Source organism: Geotrypetes seraphini, chromosome 5 (assembly GCF_902459505.1).
Source record: "Geotrypetes seraphini chromosome 5, aGeoSer1.1, whole genome shotgun sequence".
In the NCBI taxonomy this organism is placed as follows: domain Eukaryota; kingdom Metazoa; phylum Chordata; class Amphibia; order Gymnophiona; family Dermophiidae; genus Geotrypetes; species Geotrypetes seraphini.
In genome coordinates, this window is record NC_047088.1 from 270570421 (window position 1) to 270590624 (window position 20204).

The 20204-nt window shown below is 46.5% G+C and overlaps 1 protein-coding gene across 2 annotated transcripts in view; it reads left to right on the top strand.

The window, feature by feature from the left end:
- Positions 1–15703, top strand: part of TMEM198 (transmembrane protein 198) — an 86600-nt gene extending 70897 nt beyond the window's left edge. Inside the window, exon 5 of one of the 2 annotated variants that reach the window (XM_033944406.1) lies at positions 14303–15703. In XM_033944406.1, coding sequence (XP_033800297.1) covers positions 14303–14434 — 132 coding nt within the window. In that variant the 3' untranslated portion in view covers positions 14435–15703. The remainder of the gene's footprint in view (positions 1–14302) is intronic. The other variant, XM_033944407.1, reaches the window with a different exon arrangement.
- Positions 15704–20204: the final 4501 nt, after the last annotated feature.

A 20204-nucleotide genomic window follows, 5' to 3' on the forward strand; every position in this document is an offset into this window, starting at 1 on the left:
TTTAGAAGTTTCGAGTTGCCCACACCGCGCATGCACGAGTGCCTTCCCGCCCGATGCACCGGGCACGTCTCCTCAGTTCTTTCTCTTTCGCGGAGCTGAGAAGTCCGTCTTCGACTCTCTGCGCGAAGTCCCTTAACTTGTGCCTTCTGTGCCCGCGGTTTTGAGTTTTACTTTGCTCATTATCATTGTCTCGCGTTACGTTTTCTTTTTTCGATCGTTCGACTGGGCAGGCTGCGTGGCCGTGGCCCCGCAGCTTCGATCTTGCGGCGGAGCTTTTTCGGCCTATGTCCCGGCCTGTTACCGGTTTTTAAAAGTGTGTCAAGTGCCAGCGCGTGATTTTGTTGACGGACCCTCATCGACGCTGTCTTCAGTGTCTAGGGCCTCAACATCTTCCGAAATCGTGCCGGCCTTGCCCCACACTTACAGCACGTGCTTTTAAGCGTCGCTGCATTTTGTGGGAGTCGCTGTTCAGCATGGAGGCATGCCCGGAGCTGCACTCATCGCAGAGCGCCATGCCTTCGACTTCCGCTTCAGCCTCGAGTCTGCTCAAGCCTGTCTCGTTCGTGCCGGCTTCGACTCCGACGCCTGCTGCGGTGCCTTCCGCCGTCTCCTCAGGTCAGGTAACGCAGCCTCCCATTTCTCCAGTGGTGCTCAAGGTGCCCAAGGCTTCTAAACCCAAGCCCCCGGGCGGCCGAGTTAGCGATGTCCGTGCTGGAGGTCCCATTGCGGATGCGGATCCCTCTTTGCCGGCTTCATTTCATGCCATGATGGAGAAGCGATTTGTCGAGCTTTTTACTAAGATTGGTCCGACGCTTCTCTCCCAAATCCAGCCTGGGCACGTGGAAGCTTCAGGCGAGATCGAGCCGCCTCCGGTGCCTCCTCGATGCACACTCTCGCTGCTGGGAGCAAAGTCTCGGTGAGTGTCTAGTCTGGCTTCGGGGCATGCCTCGCAGGGAGCAGAGTCTTTGCTCATGCCACCTTTGGAACCGATACCCTTGATGCATGGCGCACCCACCTTGCCTGGAACGGAACCTACCTCCTCGATGCCGAGCCTCAAGCCTTGGGGGGTGCCTCGGGGGGCTTCGTCTCAGCCTCCGCTGCTTCGATATACAGCCTCCAGCCCCATCTACTTGGCTGCCTCGCCTGGGCTTCACTCGCCTCGACGCTCGAGGCCTGCTTCTCGACACAGTTCTGGTTGTCGCTCGAGGCATTCATCGAGGCATTCTTCGAGGCATGCCTCGCCTCGTCGTAAGCAGCCTTTTTGGGAATTTTCACCGGATTACTCGCCTCCTCCTCCTATGCCGGAACTCGAGGACTTCGGGGGTTCGTTCTCTCCCTGCCGGTCCTCGGCCTCAGCGGACCAGGCCGCCTCGTCTTTTTCGAGTCCATTTCGAGGCCTGGCCCTGGCTGACCAGCTGTCCTTCTCGTCATGGTGGTGGATCTGGATATCACCCTGGATTCGGGTTCCAAGTTTTCTAAAGAGTATTTGGAGACGATGCATCTTCCTCAACCTCCCGTTGAGTCTCTCCATCTGCCTCTCCATAAGCTCCTAGACCAGACTTTTATGAGATGCTTCGAGACCCCGTACTCTATCCCAGCGGTCCCAGGGAAGTTGGATGCCAGGTACTGCACAGTGCACCATAAGGGCTTCGACGGGGCGCAGCTCTCTCACCGGTCCCTCTTGGTTGAATCCTCCTTGAAGCAGTCTCATCCCTCCCAGGTCTATGCCTCCACTCCTCCTGGCCGGGAGGGCAAAACCATGGACAGATTTGGCAGGCACATCTACCAGAACTCGATGATGGCTTCTCGAGTCCTGAATTACAGTTTTCATTTTGCGACCTACTTTGAGTTTTTTCTCTCCATTCTTCAAAAGTTTCTGCCCTATCTGGACTCTCAGGCTCGCTTCGAGTACTCGGAGGTCCTGGCATCGTTGTCCCAACTCCGCCTGCAGATGATGCAATTGTCTTATGATGCCTTTGAACTCTGGGCCAGAGCTGCTGCTTGTTCGGTGGCCATGAGACGCCTGGCGTGGATATGGACCCGAATCTTCAGGACAGGCTGGCGAACGTTCCCTGTGCTGGAGCAGACCTTTTCGACGAGTCCATCGAGGCGGCGACGGAGAAGTTGTCCAAACATGAAAAGTCTTTTCAGTCTATTCTCCGCCAGAAGCCCAAGCTTGCTATTGCTCGTCCGTCTCGCCCGCCTATGATCTATCAGAGGCGCTATCTGCCGAAGCAGGCACCCACCATCCATCTGCCTGTGAAGAGGCAGCACCAGCAGAAGCCCCAACAAAAGCCTCAACCTTCTGCTGTCCCCAAGGCTCCCCAGCCTTTTTGACTGTCTCGTAGGGGGCATAACTTCCATCGTTCTGCCCTCCCCGTTTTTTTCCATCGGAGGTCGTCTCCACTTTTATCATCGATGGACGACTATTACCACCGACCTCTCGGTCCTTTCCATCGTAAGAGAGGGATACTCTCTTCAGTTCCATCAAGTTCCTCCGGAACATCCTCCCAGAGAGTATCCTTCCAACTTAACCCAGACCGCCCTTCTTCTTCAGGAAGCTCGGGCGTTGTTCCGGCTTCGTGCCATCGAGCCGGTCCCTGTGGACCAACAGAACAAGGGTTTTTACTTCCGGTACTTCCTTGTTCCGAAGAAGACGTGCGACCTGCGTCCTATTTTGGACCTCAGAGTGCTCAACAAATTTCTGGTCAGGGAGAAGTTTCACATGTTGACTCTGGCTTCTCTCTATCCCCTCCTCGAGCAGAACGACTGGTTATGCTCTCTGGATCTCAAGGAGGCTTACACTCATATTCCCATCCATCCGACCTCCTGTCAATACCTCAGATTTCGTGTGGGACATCTTCATCTTCAGTACAGAGTGCTCCCTTTCTGCCTAGCTTCGTCACACAGAATCTTCACCAAGTGCCTTGTTGTAGTGGCCTCAGCACTCAGGAACCATGGTCTGCAGGTGTTTCCCTACCTCGACGACTGGCTCATCAAGGATTCCACGTCTCAGGGTGTCGTCCAGGCCACTCAGAGGACGATCTGGTTTCTGCAGTCTGGGATTCGAGATCAACTTTTCCAAATCAAACCTACAACCTTCCCAGACTCTTCCCTTCATCGGAGCTGTTCTGGATACTATTCAACTCTGAGCATTCCTCCCTCAACACCTGGCGGCTCTTCTTCATCTTTGTCACTCGGTCTCCTCTCGCCCGTCCATCTCGGCGAGACACATGATGGTGCTCCTGGGCCACATGGCCTCTACAGTTCACGTGACTCCTTTTGCCAGATTTCACCTACGGATTCCTCAGTGGACCCTGGCGTCTCAATGGTCGCAGATCTCCAACCCTCTGACTCGACACATTCAGTTCACTCCTGCTCTGCTACAGTCGCTTCGCTGGTGGATGCCCTCTTCCAATTTCTCCAGAGGTTTGCTGTTTCACATGCCTCCCCATCAGAAGGTCCTCACGACCGACTCCTCGAACTATGCTTGGGGGGGCTCATCTGGACGGTCTCCGCACCCAAGGCTATTGGACGAGTGCGGATCATCTGTGCCATATCAATCTCCTGGAACTCAGGGCGATTTTCAATGCTCTCCCTGCTTTTCAGCATCTGCTTCACGACATGGTGGTCCTCATTCGCACGGACAATCAGGTCGCCATGTATTATGTCAACAAGCAGGGAGGCACGGGATCGGCCTCCCTCTGAAAGTTTGGGATTGGGCGATTCGCCACAATGCCTTCCTCAAAGCTGTCTACATTCAGGGGGCGGACAATGCCTTGGTGGACAACTTCGTCTTCTCCAGACTCACAAATGGACTCTCCATTCCACGCCCCTTCATCATGTCTTCTCCCTATGGGGAACGCCTCAGATAGACCTCTTTGCAGCTCCCCACAACTTTAAACTGTCTCAGTTCTACTCCAGGATCTACACTCCTCATCATCTCGAGGCAGATGGTTTTCTTCTGGACTGGGGGGAATCTCTTTCTGTATGCATTTCCTCCGTTTCCTCTCATTCAAAAGACTTTGGTCAAGCTCAAGTTCGACCGGGCCACCATGATTCTGATTGCTCCTCAGTGGCCCAGGCAACCTTGGTACTCCCTTCTACTTCAACTCAGCAGCAGGGAGCCCTTCCTTCTGCCAATGTTTCCATCTCTGCTTACGCAGCATCAGGGATCTCTACTTCATCCCAACCTACAGTCGCTGCACCTGACAGCTTGGTTCCTCTCAACGTAACTCCCCTTCTTTTTTCACCAGCGGTGCGGGATGTTTTGGAGGCTTCCAGGAAGCCTGCTACTAGACAATGCTATTCCCAGAAATGGACTAGATTCTCTACTTGGTGGTTTTCTCATCAAAAGGAACCTCAACATGCCTCCTTGTCCTCTGTTTTGGACTACCTTTTGCACCTGTCTCAATCTGGCCTCAAGTCTACATCGATCAGAGTCTATCTTAGTGCAATTGCTGCTTTCCATCAGCCTCTTCAAGGGAAACCTCTTTCTGCACATCCTGTGGTTTCCAGATTCATGAAAGGGCTTTTCCATGTCAATCCTCCCCTCAAACCGCCTCCAGTGGTTTGGGATCTCAATGTTGTTCTTTCCCAGCTTATGAAGCCTCCATTTGAACCTCTTAACAAGGCTCCTCTGAAGTTTCTCACTTGGAAAGTGGTGTTTCTCATTGGTCTCACTTCTGCTCGTCAAGTCAGTGAGCTTCAGGCCTTGGTTGCGGATCCGCCTTTTACACTGTTCCATCATGACAAGGTGGTCCTTCGAACTCATCCAAAATTCCTCCCGAAGGTGGTCTCGGAATTTCATCTGAATCAATCCATTTTTATTCCAGTGTTTTTTCCAAAGCTTCATTCTCATCCTGGAGAATCAGCTCTTCACACTCTGGACTGTAAATGTGCTTTGGCTTTCTACCTGGAACGCACCAAGCATCACAGAATTGCTCCTCAACTTTTCATCTCCTTCGATCCGAACAAGTTGGGACGCCCTATCTCTAAGCGTACCATCTCCAACTGGATGGCGGTTTATATCTCATTCTGCTATGCCCAGGCTGGATTACCCCTTCACAGTAAAGACACAGCCCATAAGGTCAGAGCAATGGCAGCCTCTGTAGCTTTCCTCAGATCAACACCGATTGAGGAGATTTGTAAAGCTGCCACTTGGTCCTCGGTTCATACCTTCACCTCACACTATTGTCTGGATACCTTCTCCAGATGGGATGGACAGTTTGGCCAAACAGTATTACAAAATTTATTCTCCTAAGTTGCCAACTCTCCCACCATCCCTTTGGGTTAGCTTGGAGATCACCCACTAGTGAGAATACCTGCCTGCTTTTCCTGGGATAAAGCAATGTTACTTACCTTAACAGTTGTTATCCAGGGACAGCAGGCAGCTATTCTCATGTCCCACCCACCTCCCCTGGGTTGGCTTCTCTGCTGGCTATCTGAATTGAGGAGACACGCCCGGTGCATCGGGCGGGAAGGCACTCGTGCATGCGCGGTGTGGGCAACTCGAAATTTCTAAAAGTTTCTACAAGCAAGTATGCTTGTGAGATGTCCACATCGGGGCTCCGTTGGATGACGTCACCCACTAGTGAGAATAGCTGCCTGCTGTCCCTGGATAACAACTGTTATGGTAAGCAACATTGCTTTCGTACAGATGGTTCTCAGTCTTGCCACCTCCTCTCTCAGTTTTTTTACTTCCTGCATGAAGTATTCAAGCTGGACACAGCTTGTACATGGAACCACTCCCTCTGCTTGGGTAACATTTTCTGTCTGCCCATAGACAGAAGCTGTGACTTGGCAAACAGCTTTGATGACATGATGTTTTCCAGCCATATTAGAGTTGCAGAAGTACTCACACCTGATGGGAAATAAAAGAGAAGAAAAAGCAGAAAAAATCCTATCAAAGCAATGCCCTGTTCCTAATTGGCTGAAGAGTCTATAAATAAAAAAAAAAATAGATGTGGGATGGGTGGGAGCTAGGAGGATGGGAATTAAACACTAAAGACTTTCCTTAGCTGCTGTCTGTGCCCTATTCTGGTCTTATCTTATGGTCTGAATTGCAACCTAAAATACTAAAAGACTAAAATATTTTTTATATAAATGCTCTAACAGAGACTTTAAAGGCAACAGTATTTCCTAAACTTAGTTTGCTGAAAAAGCACAGTACTGGACTAAAAAAGTAAAAGAGGACAATGGAATAACCTACTGAAGCCCAAGTAGTACCTTTTCCCAAGTTGTTAAGATATTCCAATGGAATTTTTCTTTCCCTTAGCAGATCCTTGCAGCACCTCTTCAGGACAAGGAGCAGTTGATTGCCTAACTGAAAAGATCTTTGCAAAAATAAAATGGTCTTTAGGGCTACTTTTTCCCAACTGTACTTTAAACTAATGTTAAACATTAAAAAGAGACTTTCCCTAACGGTTCTCTCTGCCCTAACCTGTGAAATCTTATTTGTATGACAAATTTGCTTGAGAAACCTCTTCTGTGAATTCTTCCCCCTTACCAAATGTTTAAGGAAACCTGTGAAATCTCTTTTGTATGTCAATTTTGGCTAAAGAAACCCAACCATACTAGTTATATAATTCCATTTGTATTTCATCTGCATCTGGCAGATTCTCTTTATTGTAAATCGCTGTGAACTGTTAAGGTATAGCGGGTTATAAATAAATAATAATTATTATTACTAGTCTTTTAGCCCGTTACATTAACGGGTGCTAGATATATGTCTGTCTTTCTTTCTTTCTGTCTCTCTCCCTCCCGCTGTCTTTCTTTCTGTCTGTCTCTCTCCCTGGCCCCCTTTGTCTGTTTTTCTGTCTCTCTCCCTGCCCCTGTGTCTTTCTTCCTTTCTTTCTCCCTCCCACTGTCTGTCTTTCTATCTCTCTCTCCCTGCCCCCTATGCAATAGCAGCATTTCTCTCCCCCCACTTTTCTGTGCAGCAGCCACAGCAGCATTCCCACCCCTCCATTTCCCTGTGCAGCAGCATTTCCCTCTCCCCACCCCAGTTCCCTGTGCAGCAGCAACAGCATTTCCCTCACCCCACTTCACTGTGCAGCAGCAGCATTTCCCTCCCCCCCAACTTCACTGTGCAGCAGCAACAGCATTTCCCTCCCCCCACTTTCATGTCCAGCAGCATTCCCTCCCCCTCCATTTCCCTATGCAGCAGTATTTCCCTCCCCCTCCACTTCTCTGTGCAGCAGCAGCATTTCCTTCCTGTGCAGAAGCTGAAGCAGCATTCCCTCTCACTCCATTTCCCTGTGCAGCAGCATTTCCCTCCCCCCACCCCACTTCCCTGTGCAGCAACAGTATTTCCCTCCCCCTCCACTTCTCTGTGCAGCAGCAGCATTTCCCTCCCCCCACTACCCTGTGTAGAAGCTGAAGCAGCATTCTGCCTCCCTCCATTTCCCTGTGCAGCAGCATTTCCCTCCCCCCACCCCACTTCCCTTGCAGCAGCAGCAGTGGTATTTCCTTCCCCCTCCACGTCTCTGTGCATCAGCATTTTCCCCTATCCCACTTCCCACGGTCTGGCCTGCTCCCTTGTTTCTTGCCCCCCCCCCTTCCCTTCCCTTCCCGTAGTCTGGCTAGCTCCCTTAGTCTCTTGCCGGAGTTTATTTTTAAGTTTAAAGGTGCCGCAGTGGCTCCTCTCACGATCGCCGCCTGCATCGGAAGTCTTCTCCGACATAGGTGCGGCTCGTGAGAGGAGCCGCTGCCGGGCCTTTTATCTTAAAAATAAACTTCAGCCGGGCATGAAGTGTAAGGAAGCCGTCAAGACCGCACATCACCTTGGGGTCTGCGAGAGAGGGACCGTTGTATGCGCGCATGCGCATTCCTGCCTGCCACGGACCTACGGATCAGGGATCACGCAGGTAAGAGTGTGCATGCTTGCTTAGCGTTTTATTATAGTAGATTATTATCTTATGTTATGCTGTGAAATGCAACCTAAAATACTAATTTAGACTAAAACACTTTGGGGCTCATAATCAAAAAATAAATATAATAATAACTTTATTTTTTCTATACCGTCACAATCTTACGACTTCTAGGCGGTTTACACTGAAGAGAGCTTGGCAATCAGCGAATTACAGAATACAAATAGCGAAAATGTCACTGAACAGTCAACGAATTGCAGAATACAATTAGTAAAAATACACATTTCTCAAAGCTATCAGCGTGGTGTTAATAGTTTTAAAATGGTATCTGATTAGGAGATAAATCTATCGAACAGTGCTGTCTTAATTTCTTTCTGAAATGCGCCGTAGGTCAACCTGGCTCTGTTGATGTAATTGCATAGCCAGGTCTGCTGTTTACTAGCTTGAAACTTAAAAGTTCTGTCCAGAAAGGACCTGTATTTGGATAGGCATATATCTAAAATCCCACCTAAATTGGTACTTGGACGATCTAAAAGACAAGTCATCCACGTGCCGATAATTGAAACGGGTTTTAGACGTACCTAAAAACGACTTAGGCCTTGTCAGTGCTGCTGTACGATCAGAGCTAAAAGGGGTGTTTTAGGAGGAGTGGTGAGGGCGGGATGTGGGCTGATCTAAACTTAGTTGTACTGCAAGTATAACCAAAACTTTAACGAGGCTGCCTGGATTGAAGTTGTATGTTATGACTTAGGCCATGTAAACACATGTCTAAGTGGCAAAAAGTATCCAAAGTGACCAGAGAAGCACTGCAGCCACAAAGTACAGACACCCCCCCTCACACACACACCATAAAAATCGTAATAAAATCATACACATCTGCCTCCAGAACATCAGCATCTGGCAGCCTGGCATAGGAAAGCCTAGTAGAGCTGCACAGAGGTGGCTTAAGTAAGTAGTCTTGGGGGTAGGTTAGTGAACCATGGAGAGGAGGACCCAGGCCCATAAGCCACTCTAATCACTACATTTAAGGTGAAACGTGCACCTCTCAAAACCCTTTTGTACTGCCATATAAATAGCACCTGCAGCCATAAGGGCCAGATGGTTCTAGTAGGTTTTTTTTGGGGGGGCTCACCATGACCTATAAGGGAGTTGTGAGATGTTTATGTGGCACCCTTTTTGTGAAGTTCACAGCAGTGCCCTGTAAGGTACCCCACTACTCTGGTGCAATGTTTGGGTGTCCAGTCCATCACTTTGCTGACTCTGCCCCCATCCAAAAGGTTTTGTTCTGGGCTTTTTTGACTTGGATGAATTTTTGGACGAGAATGGGGTATAACGTTAGACGACATAGCAGTCTGGACGATCAAACAGCTGGTCATCCAACTAGATGATTTTTTTTTGGGGGGGGGGAATATTTTGGACGTATTTTTTGGCCAAAAAAGGACTTAAACGTTTCTTTTGATTATATCCCTCTCCTTATATAGAAACCATAACAGAGACTGTAAAAGCTATAGTATTGCCTAAACTGACTTTGCTGAAAAACAACAAGAGAGTACTGAACTATAAAAGTACTGTAAAAGAGAAGGACAATGAAATAACCTACTGAAGCCCAAGTTTGATTGCTAGCAGGTAGTTATTCCAATGGAGCTTTTCTTCCCCTTAGCAAATCCTCACTTCATCTCATCCAGATCTTCATTGCTGGGCTCTGTGGTACTCTCTTCCAATATTTCTTCAACATCTTCATGTATCATGTCCTCAAAGCCTTCTGATTTTTCAAGCAAAGCACATGATGGTTTCCACATTTCTATTCATATTTTCTGCTACACCTTCAAAGCCTTCAAAGTTTGTTACATAGTCTAGCAAGCAAAGTAGCCTGTGTGATGCCATCCCAGGCTATGCCAACATAGTCTATTACATTGCATATTGTCACTGTCTTCCAGTAATCATACATGGTAATTTCCTGGTCAGTATCTAAAGCTTCACAGATCTTGTTGTACAGCTCTCACATGGAGTGGATCTTGAAAGTCTTTGTTATTCCCTGATTATGGGTCTGAACGACAGAGTCATGAAAAGAACTTCAACGTCAGGCTGTGCATTTTCAAGGTCTTGCTGACAAAATCGGTAATACCTTTAGGGCAAGGTTTTCATGATGAGATAATGTTCAACCTCTGGAACAAAACAGTTGCTGAACTAATCCCAGAATAATGCGGACGTCATCTAAGCTTTGCAGCGCCATCTCTAATGCGTAAGTGCGTAAAGATTCCTTTAAATGCGTATGGATTTTGGGCTGTGTTAATCATAAGAGGCTTGCATTTGAAATAACCCTTTGTATTAACATACAATAGCAGGGTGGCACAATCTTTAAATGCCTTAAGTCCTGGGGCTTTTGTTGCCATATTCATTATATATGTCCGTTTCCTAGTTTGCTTGTAAAAGCCAGTCTCATTGACATTGAAGACCTGATCTGGCACATAACTCTTTCTTCTATTACACTTAGCAGGTGTTTTTAAAATTCTTCAGCAGCTTCATTGTTAGCTGAACCTGCCTTTCTGGAAAAGCTTACATTATCCCCTATTAAAACAGGCTAGTCAGCCAGAACTTGCAAAAAATGGTTTCATGTTTTCATGGCCCTGGGTGATATGTTTATAAATCTCTTTGATTTTCATCCTCACAACAATGCTATCCCCCATTTGCATTATCCACAAATTGAGCTGCTTTTCAACTTTTTCTATTGACTCATCACAAACCACAGATGTTGTTTTGGAACTTTCCTATGTGACTTCATGAACAGACCGACAAATACCTTCCTCTTTTTGCCAGATTGATCAGATTGTTGATTCATTGACATTAACTCATGGCTAACAGCAGAAACAGACTTGCCAGAACAAAGCCTGTCTAAAACACATATTTTGTCATTAAGATACATCACATGTTTTTTCTTTTTGGATTAGTTGCTTGCAACTCACTCCCTGAATGCTAGGTGGCCATTTCCAGAAGCAAATGCCAAAACCTTGAAAGTGAAAGCAAAGAAGGCTGATTTTTAAATGTGCATGTCTGCGAATACGCAAACACGGCACAAATGGAAAATAGTGGTCACAATTCACATACCTGCATATATGCAAAATAGCAAATATTGGACACTCATATCAAGAACGCACTGTATGCAGTTGTAGTGGCATTAGGAGACATTCCCAAGAGCAATCTTCTTAGATTGGAGGAGGCAAATATCATGAGTACATTATATTTTCAGCTCTACAAGTATTATTGCACACAAAATGCAGATGCAGAATTTAGTGGGTACTTTATCCATTATCTACTTCTCATTTTCACACTAGTACAAAGAGACTTTAGAGCTGTTACTTCTGGGAGAATTCTGCACAAATAAATTACAATTATGCACAAAGTATTTAAAATTTCTGCATAGTTTCTTTGTAACTTTTGTACAGAATTCCCCCATCATCAGGCCTGACTCCTCCTCAGACCTGAAATCTACTTCCGACTTTTCTTTCTTTAGGCTCCAACCTCTCTAGCACTCAATCTTGTTCCATACCCATTCCAACCTATCCAATCCCCACTTGGTTCTCTATCCATTTAGCTCCTAGCAAAACCTCAAATTATATCTGTCCGTAGTGTCTCCCTCTAAACATATATACCCCATCTTTCTATTTCCTCCCACACACATTACCGCCACCTCTCATTCTCAGCACCTTAGCAGGCACATATTTTTCCTCGCCATCTTTCTCCCATCTCAGCTTTCTTTCCTTCCCACCTAATGACACATTTCAAAGTATGCTTCCCATTATCCCATGGCATACCCTAAAGCTTGTTCTGCCTGGAATTGTACCAGGAGTAAGCAGTGAGGGAAGTCTGGATATTGCCCTAGAAATAAAAGATTTGCGACACAAAAGTCTATGCTTATGTTTATAGTATGAGGCTAAAGTCAGTAGGCAGCCTTCTCTCAGGATACCCTTCCAGTTGGGACAACATTGGCCATGACTCTGTTTACAGTCCTAAAATTTATTATCAGTGACATGACTGATGGAGCTTTATGGCCATCTGGTACTCACTGCAGGATCATCAGAAAGAGTATATGACAGTCCTTGGGTATGCCAGTATATCTTATGAGCTGAAGTGCTAGCACTCTTTGTAGATGGTATAATAATATAAACTCTCTAGAGCTTCTGCATGACCACCATGGTAAAGTTGTATCATTTGAGGAGGATCTGGCCAACCATGTCAGTAGCGTAGGACCTTGCCCCATAAATGGCCAACCCTATTTCCTGGTTTCCTCTGGGAATCCCTTGACCAGGTAACATAGTAGATGACGGCAGATAAAGACCCGAATGGTCCATCCAGTCTGCCCAACCTGATTCAATTAAAATTTTTTTTTTTTTTTTTATTTTTTTTCTTAGTTATTTCTGGGCAAGAATCCAAAGCTTTACCCGGTACTGTGCTTGGGTTCCAACTGCCAAAATCTCTGTTAAGACTTACTTCAGCCCATCTACACCCTCCCAGCCATTGAAGCCCTCCCCAGCCCATCCTCCACCAAATGGCCATACACAGACACAAACTGTGCAAGTCTGCCCAGTACTGGCCTAGTTCAATATTTAATATTATTTTCTGATTCTAAATCTTCTGTGTTCATCCCACGCTTCTTTGAACTCAGTCACAGTTTTACTCTCCACCACCTCTCTCGGGAGCGCATTCCAGGCATCCACTACCCTCTCCGTAAAGTAGAATTTCCTAACATTGCCCCTGAATCTACCACCCCTCAACCCCAAATTATGTCCTCTGGTTTTACCATTTTCCTTTCTCTGGAAAAGATTTTGTTCTAAGTTAATACCCTTCAAGTATTTGAACGTCTGAATCATATCTCCCCTGTCTCTCCTTTCCTCTAGAGTATACATATTCAGGGCTTCCAGTCTCTCCTCATACGTCTTCTGGCGCAAGCCTCCTATCATTTTTGTCGCCCTCCTCTGGACCGCCTCAAGTCTTCTTACGTCTTTCACCAGATACGGTCTCCAAAACTGAACACAATACTCCAAGTGGGGCCTTACCAATGACCTGTACAGGGGCATCAACACCTTCTTCCTTCTACTGACTACGCCTCTCATTATACAGCCCAGCATACTTCTGGCAGCAGCCACTGCCTTATCACACTGTTTTTTCGCCTTTAGATCTTCGGACACTATAACCCCAAGGTCCCTCTTCCTGTCCGTGCATATCAGCTTCACTCCTCCCAGCATATACGGTTCCTTCCTATTATTAATCCCCAAATGCATTACTCTACATTTCTTTGCATTGAATTTTAGTTGCCAGGCATTAGACCATTCCTCTAACTTTTGCAGATCCTTTTTCATATTTTCCACTCCCTCTTCGGTGTCTACTCTGTTACAAATCTTGGTATCATCTGCAAAAAGGCACACTTTTCCTTCTAACCCTTCAGCAATGTCACTCACAAACATATTGAACAGGATTGGCCCAAGCACCGAACCCTGAGGGACTCCACTAGTCACCTTTCCTTCCTTCGAGCAACTTCCATTAACCACCACCCTCTGGCGTCTGTCCGACAGCCAGTTTCTGACCCAGTTCACCACTTTGAGTCCTAACTTCAGCCTTTCAAGTTTATTCAATAGCCTCCTATGAGGAACTGTATCAAAGGCTTTGCTGAAATACAAGTAAATTACATCTAGCTTATTTTGGGATATGGAGCTTGTTCCATATCCCATAATCCCTCACCTTTCTCAGAGTCTCTCCTCCTAGTTGCTTTTTCTTTCGGCTCCTCTAAATAGTAAATTTTCAAGTACCTTTCTTATTTCTAATCTTAATGTATATTTTCTGTAAACCGCTTAGAACCTAACGGATGTAGCGGTATATAAGAAATAAATTACATTACATTACATTACATCTTGCAGGCAGTTTTCCCTTCAGTTGAAGAGTTAGGAATGCCTCCCAAACAATCTAATAGTTGATCTTTCTAGTTGTCTTAATTACGAATGTCTGTTAGCAGACTTTGATCAGGAGATGTGCTGATCCTGTCATCTTTCTTGGATCCCCTTCTCAAAGACCCAGTGTATACTCATAGCATTCTTTCCTATGGGCAACACTATTGTAACCTCCTGCAAATAGCTTCCTTCAGTGCACAGAAGGGAAGATAATACAAAGATTAACCATGGAGAAAAGGAGAGAAAGGACAGGGATAAACTGTAGTGGATAGATGGGGTATCTAACAGGAGATGGAGCAGGATAGATGTAGATAGATGACAAGGGGGAGAAAGAAAGCAGGGATCTGAAAAACTCATGGGGAGGGACAGGAATGAGGTAATCAATGAGGATTGAGACAGGATCTTGAACAGAGAATTTGGGTAGAAGAGAAAGGCACAGAGTTATTCTGAACTTGATGAACCCACATGTTTCTCTTTTGTATTATTCAGAGCTACATCCAAAGTTTTCGGGATCGTCAGACAGGACCATCCTTGAGTTCCCATACCGTGGTGGATCTGGATTATGACTGCGGCTCCACAGTTCCACTTACTGCAGGCTCTGGACAAGCTGTCAGGGTATAGCTTAGCTTAAATAAAGCTGGCCCAAAATTTCAAAAGAATTTCAGAATGCTATGCTCAAAATCTTCTGTCCAGGGCTGTGCACTGTCTGCCTGAAGTCCTTAGAGCAAATCTCATGGAGGAGTAGTCTGACACTTGAGAACATACCTTGTCTGGAAGATTGACATATGTTGATGATGATTCCGGTATGCAAACAAGGATTCTGTGGCAATGACTGTAGTACCCAAGCAAGGATTAATATGCTCTGGCCTAGTACCTAGGTGATGCTATGCTCTGTGATGCTAAGTGCTAGGTGGTGATATGCTCAGGCACAGCACCTAGGTGATGGGGGAATGATGTGTTCTTGTTCTGATTGTGGAACCTGAGGAGTAACATGTTCTGATGCTGGACATGTTTCCCATGGGGGGTGATGTCTTCTGGCAGGGGTTGTGATACCCAAGTGAGATGGCATACTCTGGCATTGAGAGTGATGCTGAAGATGAGAGGTGGCTTGGCGAACATTATGATACCCAGGGGAGAGGGAGATATGCTGCAGAGATAGATAGGGTATCTGAAAGGGGACAGTGTGCTTTTGCGCTGGACGCAGTATGCTGAGGAGGAGGTTTAAAGACATACACTGACACTGGCCACAGCAGGGCTGGATGAAGTGTTCTGAGGGAGTATATCTTTCAGGGCTGAACTTGTCATTCATTGGGGAGGTTGAAGCTTACTCAGGAGTGGATCTGGCATCCCAAGGGGGTGCATGAAGGGAAGTATAATCCAGGACTAGACATGGTATTGTGGGGGAGGGAAAATACATATTTTCTAGTTTGTTACTGTGAAAGAATCAAACTGCTCGGCAGGAGGTTTATTTGGGTTTTTTTGTCCTTTAACTGGGATCCTAGAGGATGGTGGCGCTGGAAGCTCAGTACTTTGGGAACATCCAGTAGCTAAATACAGGAAGTTCATACGGCTGGCTTATTTGCAGCTCTGCCACAAATCAAGGAGATATTTTTTAAAAGTCTTCTCTTGATAGATGCAGATATTCCTGTTTTTGAGCATAGGGAATGTAATAATCAAGATATTTTTGCAGAGAAAACAAAAGTGGGACTTTGATTATTACTCATCCCCATGTGTGAAAAATTTGCATGTTGCTGGGAGATATTCTTAGGGGGTCAGGAGACAGTGGGCTATGCAACAATGTTTGTATTTTTTGTATAAATAAACCTACATGTGTAGAAAAATTACCTGCCGAGATTTCTAGGTATCTTTTAAAGGGGTAGTAAAACAAATTCTCCAAGGACAAGCAGGTCTTCATAATCTCACAGCTGGATGACATCAACCGATGGAGCCTGGTACAGATGCTTGCTAGCAAAATTTGTGCAGTAGTTTCTAGCAGCACAATGCACCGTGCATGTGTGGGTGTCTTCCCACCCAACATGTGAATGCCAGTGTCTCAGTCTTCATTTTTCTGTGGAACAGAAAAATGTGTCTTTATCATTCTCGTGCCTCAATAGTTTTTCATGTGCTTAATTGTGCCTTCCTGTTGGAGTTTATTTGCCTTTTTTCTTTATTTTTTTTGTTCCCAACCCATGAATTTATTTAGTTTTTTGCAGCTCTTTTAAGTATCCTTTTACTACGTCCCTTCTGGATTTCATACACTAGGGGCCTATTTTACAAAAAAGCTGCCGCGTGGCAACAGCCCCAAAGCCCTTTAAATCTCCATGGGCTTTGGGGCCGTTACCGTGCTGCAACTGCTAGCGCGACTTTGTAAAAGAGACCCTAGGTGTTCAATCCCAACTCACAATCTGGGAGTTGCAGAAATCCAACACTTTTCTGAGCACATACTCCTCCCCCTTAGACTGAGAGCTAGAGCCATATCCAATTTCAATTTCTGCAAGAAATCTGTACAGAAGTCTTTTGAATTGCTCTGCATTCTTTTCTTATTTTTCATCTAAAGTTTGTTTTTTTTTTGGTGGCTTCAGTGCCCTTTCTGTTGGTCCCCTGTTGGAGGAAAGGAGGCAGTCCTGTGGAGCTGGACTGCTGCTTCTCAGAGAAACTTTGGTGGATCTGTGGAGCCAGCCTGCTATGTGCCACCCTTCTTAGACTCGGGGTCCATTCCCCTGGGAGTTCGCTTGCCTGCTGACCTTATCATGGGTTTAAGCGCAGGCTGTATGTGTCTGGAGTGACCCCCCCTTCCCCCCCCCCCGCAGGCTGCTTTTTCCACTCCCAATCGCATGGCGAAGATCTGTGGGGGCGGAGGTCACAGTCAGTGTCTGGCTGACTGGCATTCCGAAGATCTTCAAGTCTTATCCATTTGGAGCTATTCTGAGGCAGAAAATCCTTTTCTCCATTCAGCTGCTCGGTGAAAATGCTGACAGGCAAGGCACTTCAGTGACAGTGAGTAACCCTCTATTATTTCCTATGGGAACTTTGGGGGTGGCTTGTTAAATGATTTAAAAGTGATTTTTCACAGTTTCTGAGGGTAGGGTTCAGGCCCCTCACCTCCACAGACCCCAAATTGCTATTCTTTATTTTCAGATTTTGTTTATTTTTGCTGGTTTAGGCACAAATTCACTGGCGACAGCCATCATGGATTTTAAACAGTCTTTTTTTCAAAGTTTTATTTCTGCCTCAAAACTCCTCGATTTGCTTCAAAAACATTTGGTATGGACTTCCCAGCCCCTAATCTGTTGAATGTGTGTATTGATTGCACTGGATTGGTGCCGGATCAGCGACCATGTACTGCGTTCCATAGCACACTGGAAGAGGGGGTGGGAGCTTTGGATTTTGCCTCCTCCAAGTACTCTAGGGCTGGGGAGCAGGCCGGGGAGCAGGCCGGGGTCCATGACTTCAGGAAAATATCTCACCCAGAGGCTGTTCTGGAGTTTGGGGACTCTTTTGGCGCAGTGTGTGTGCCTCAACAGAGCCCTGCCATGGTTGCGGTGTGTGGCTTTTTACTGGACTTTATTTGGCTCCTCTGAAAAGCATATTCTTCAGACCTCACTCATTTGACGTAGCCGGCGGGCACGTGGAGTCTTTCTCAGCCAGTTGCGCCAGTGGCAGAGATTCCTTTTTGGGAACCCTCTCATCCGGCTGTGGCAGATCTCAATTGCAGTAGTTGCCATTAGCACGCGCCTTTGCGAAGCGACTGCGAGCGACTCTTGTACTTGGTGAGCCAGATCCCATCACCCGGATCCCAGCAATACCTAGCCCCCAAACACCCGGGCTGCCATCTCATCTCATTTCTTCTCTCGGTGAGAGAGCATTATTTGCTCTCATCACTATTGCCGCCCTCACGCGGGGTCCTGACATCACAGACTGGACTAGACACAGCCTGGTCACCCCACACTATTGCGACGGGTCTACCGATACGATTCTATCTGGCCTTCCTGCAACGCGGAACCTGAGCTGATAGGGCAGGGCATCATTTTACAAAAGTACATAGTGTTTTTTGCATTGTACCGCCTTATTCGTTAGAACCTAGAAAAGTTTACATTATACTGCCTTGCTGCACTGCGTGAACCCGCTTACCTGTTCAACCTGTTTAACTTTACATTGCTTTATTGCATCGCTGTAACCTGCTCAACTTTGTACTGCCTTAGCGCACAGCTGTAACCTGCCCAACTTTGTATTGCCTTATTGCACCGCTGTAACCTGCTCTACTTTATATTGCCTATTGCACCGCTGTAACCTGCTCAACTTGGTATTGCACCCTTCCCCCCTACTATTCCCCCCTCAGCCTCCCCCCTGGCTTCTACCAAACCCCACTTCCTCCCCCCCCCCACGAGCGTGTCACCATGGCATGGCCAAACACCCCTCAATGTGCAGCACTACTTCTAATATATCTCATCACCCTCAGGATCTGCTCTGCAGACCCATCACACGCAACCACCATCCCTGTCCACTTCTCCCTATATCGCCCTTTAAAACCCAAAGTACCTTCGCTCACACCCCACACCCCATATTTTCACCCTAACACGATTCCGTCCCCAAACCCGCCACCATCCCGCAAACCCACCAAACCCTGCTCAAAAAAACCTAGAACACTAAAAAAACTGGCCTACTCCCACTATGCCCCAGCCAACTACCCAAACCACCAGAACCTACTAGGTTTCTACCTAAATATTAGTTCCATGAGGAACAAAGCCATTCTAATTAGAGACTGGCTGACTGATACCAACCCCGACTTTGTCCTACTCACCGAAACCTGGCTACTATCAGACAAGGATATTATAATCAAAGATTGTCTACCCGCAGGATACAAGATCCTCTCCCTGGCCAGAACTTGGGGAAGAGGAGGAGGTCTAGCAATAATCTTCAGAGACCAGCTTAATTGTACTGTACTTAACATCAAATCCTCTCCCAATGCAGAAATACTAGCCATCTCACTCACCTCTAAATCCCTGGCCTCCTCGCTAACTATCACTCTATTCTATATCCCGCCCAAAAAATGGTCCCTAGCCAAAGAGGACCTCGCGGATTCCTTATTAACTAATTATCTAACAAGTCCTTACAACCTTCTATGCGGAGACATCAACATCCACCTGGAGCAAGCTGACCAACCAGAAGTTGCTGACTTCTGGTCACTCACCTCCCAACTAGGCTTCTTCAAACCCCCCCCCCCAATCAAAACTCACTAAAAGGGCCATCAACTAGACCTGGTCACTTTCTCCTCCAACGAGCCGACCAACCCAAAAATATACTGGAAACAAGCAAACTGGACAGACTCCCTATGGTCTGACCACAGACTATGTGACTTTTCCATGGACTGCCAACAAAAACATTCAAAAAACAGCAAAACAAGAAACATCACAACCCACACTTCCAGAGGAAGGATAGGCCCAGCGGAATTCTGGTCTCACTACGACACGCACACAAAACAAAATGAAGAAACAGATCAACTCATGTCCGCCTGGATTATTGACAGCACAAACATTTTAAATGAAATAGCTCCTATAAAAACCCGCCACATCAGAACCACAAATCAGGAGGGATGGTTCGACACAGAGCTGCTACTGTTAAAGAGGGACCTCAGAAAGTCAGAAAGATCATGGATAAAGTCAGGAACCCAGGAACTCAGAACTGCCTGGAGACTCAAACTAAAAACCTACAAAAACCTTACCAAGGAAAAACGGAAAAAATTCTACTCCCACTTAATTGGTAACATCACAACCAACAGCAGCAACCTCTTTAAACTCATCAATAACCTTTACAACATCGAAACACTTACTAACAACCATGAAGAATCAACACTAACCGCCAACACCCTAGCGGATTTCTTCAACTCCAAGATCCTAAAACTAAGATCATCATTACCCACCATGACCAATCCCCTGGAGCTCTTTCCCATCCTCCCTGACATCGACATAGCTAAACCAGACCAAGGGTCTAGATCCGACTTAAACTGGAACCACTTTACCACAATCGACTGGAAAACCTTCAACAAATATTATAACAAATACACCAACTCCTTCTGCAAACTAGATACCTGCCCCCCAAATGTAATGAAAACGGCTCCGATCCACTTCAAAGCAAACATGCTATTATGGGTCAACTCCTTACTATCCGCAGGAAACTTTCCTCCAGAGCAAGGACATATCTTAATAACCCCAATCATAAAAAGCATAAAGGAACCTTCCAACGCACCTTCCAATTATAGACCAATAGCTAGCATACCGCTATTTACCAAAATCGCGGAAGGGGCAGTAAAAGCAGAACTCTCCGCATACCTGGAAAAATTCAATATCCTAAGCGACAATCAATCGGGCTTCCGCACGGGCCACAGCACAGA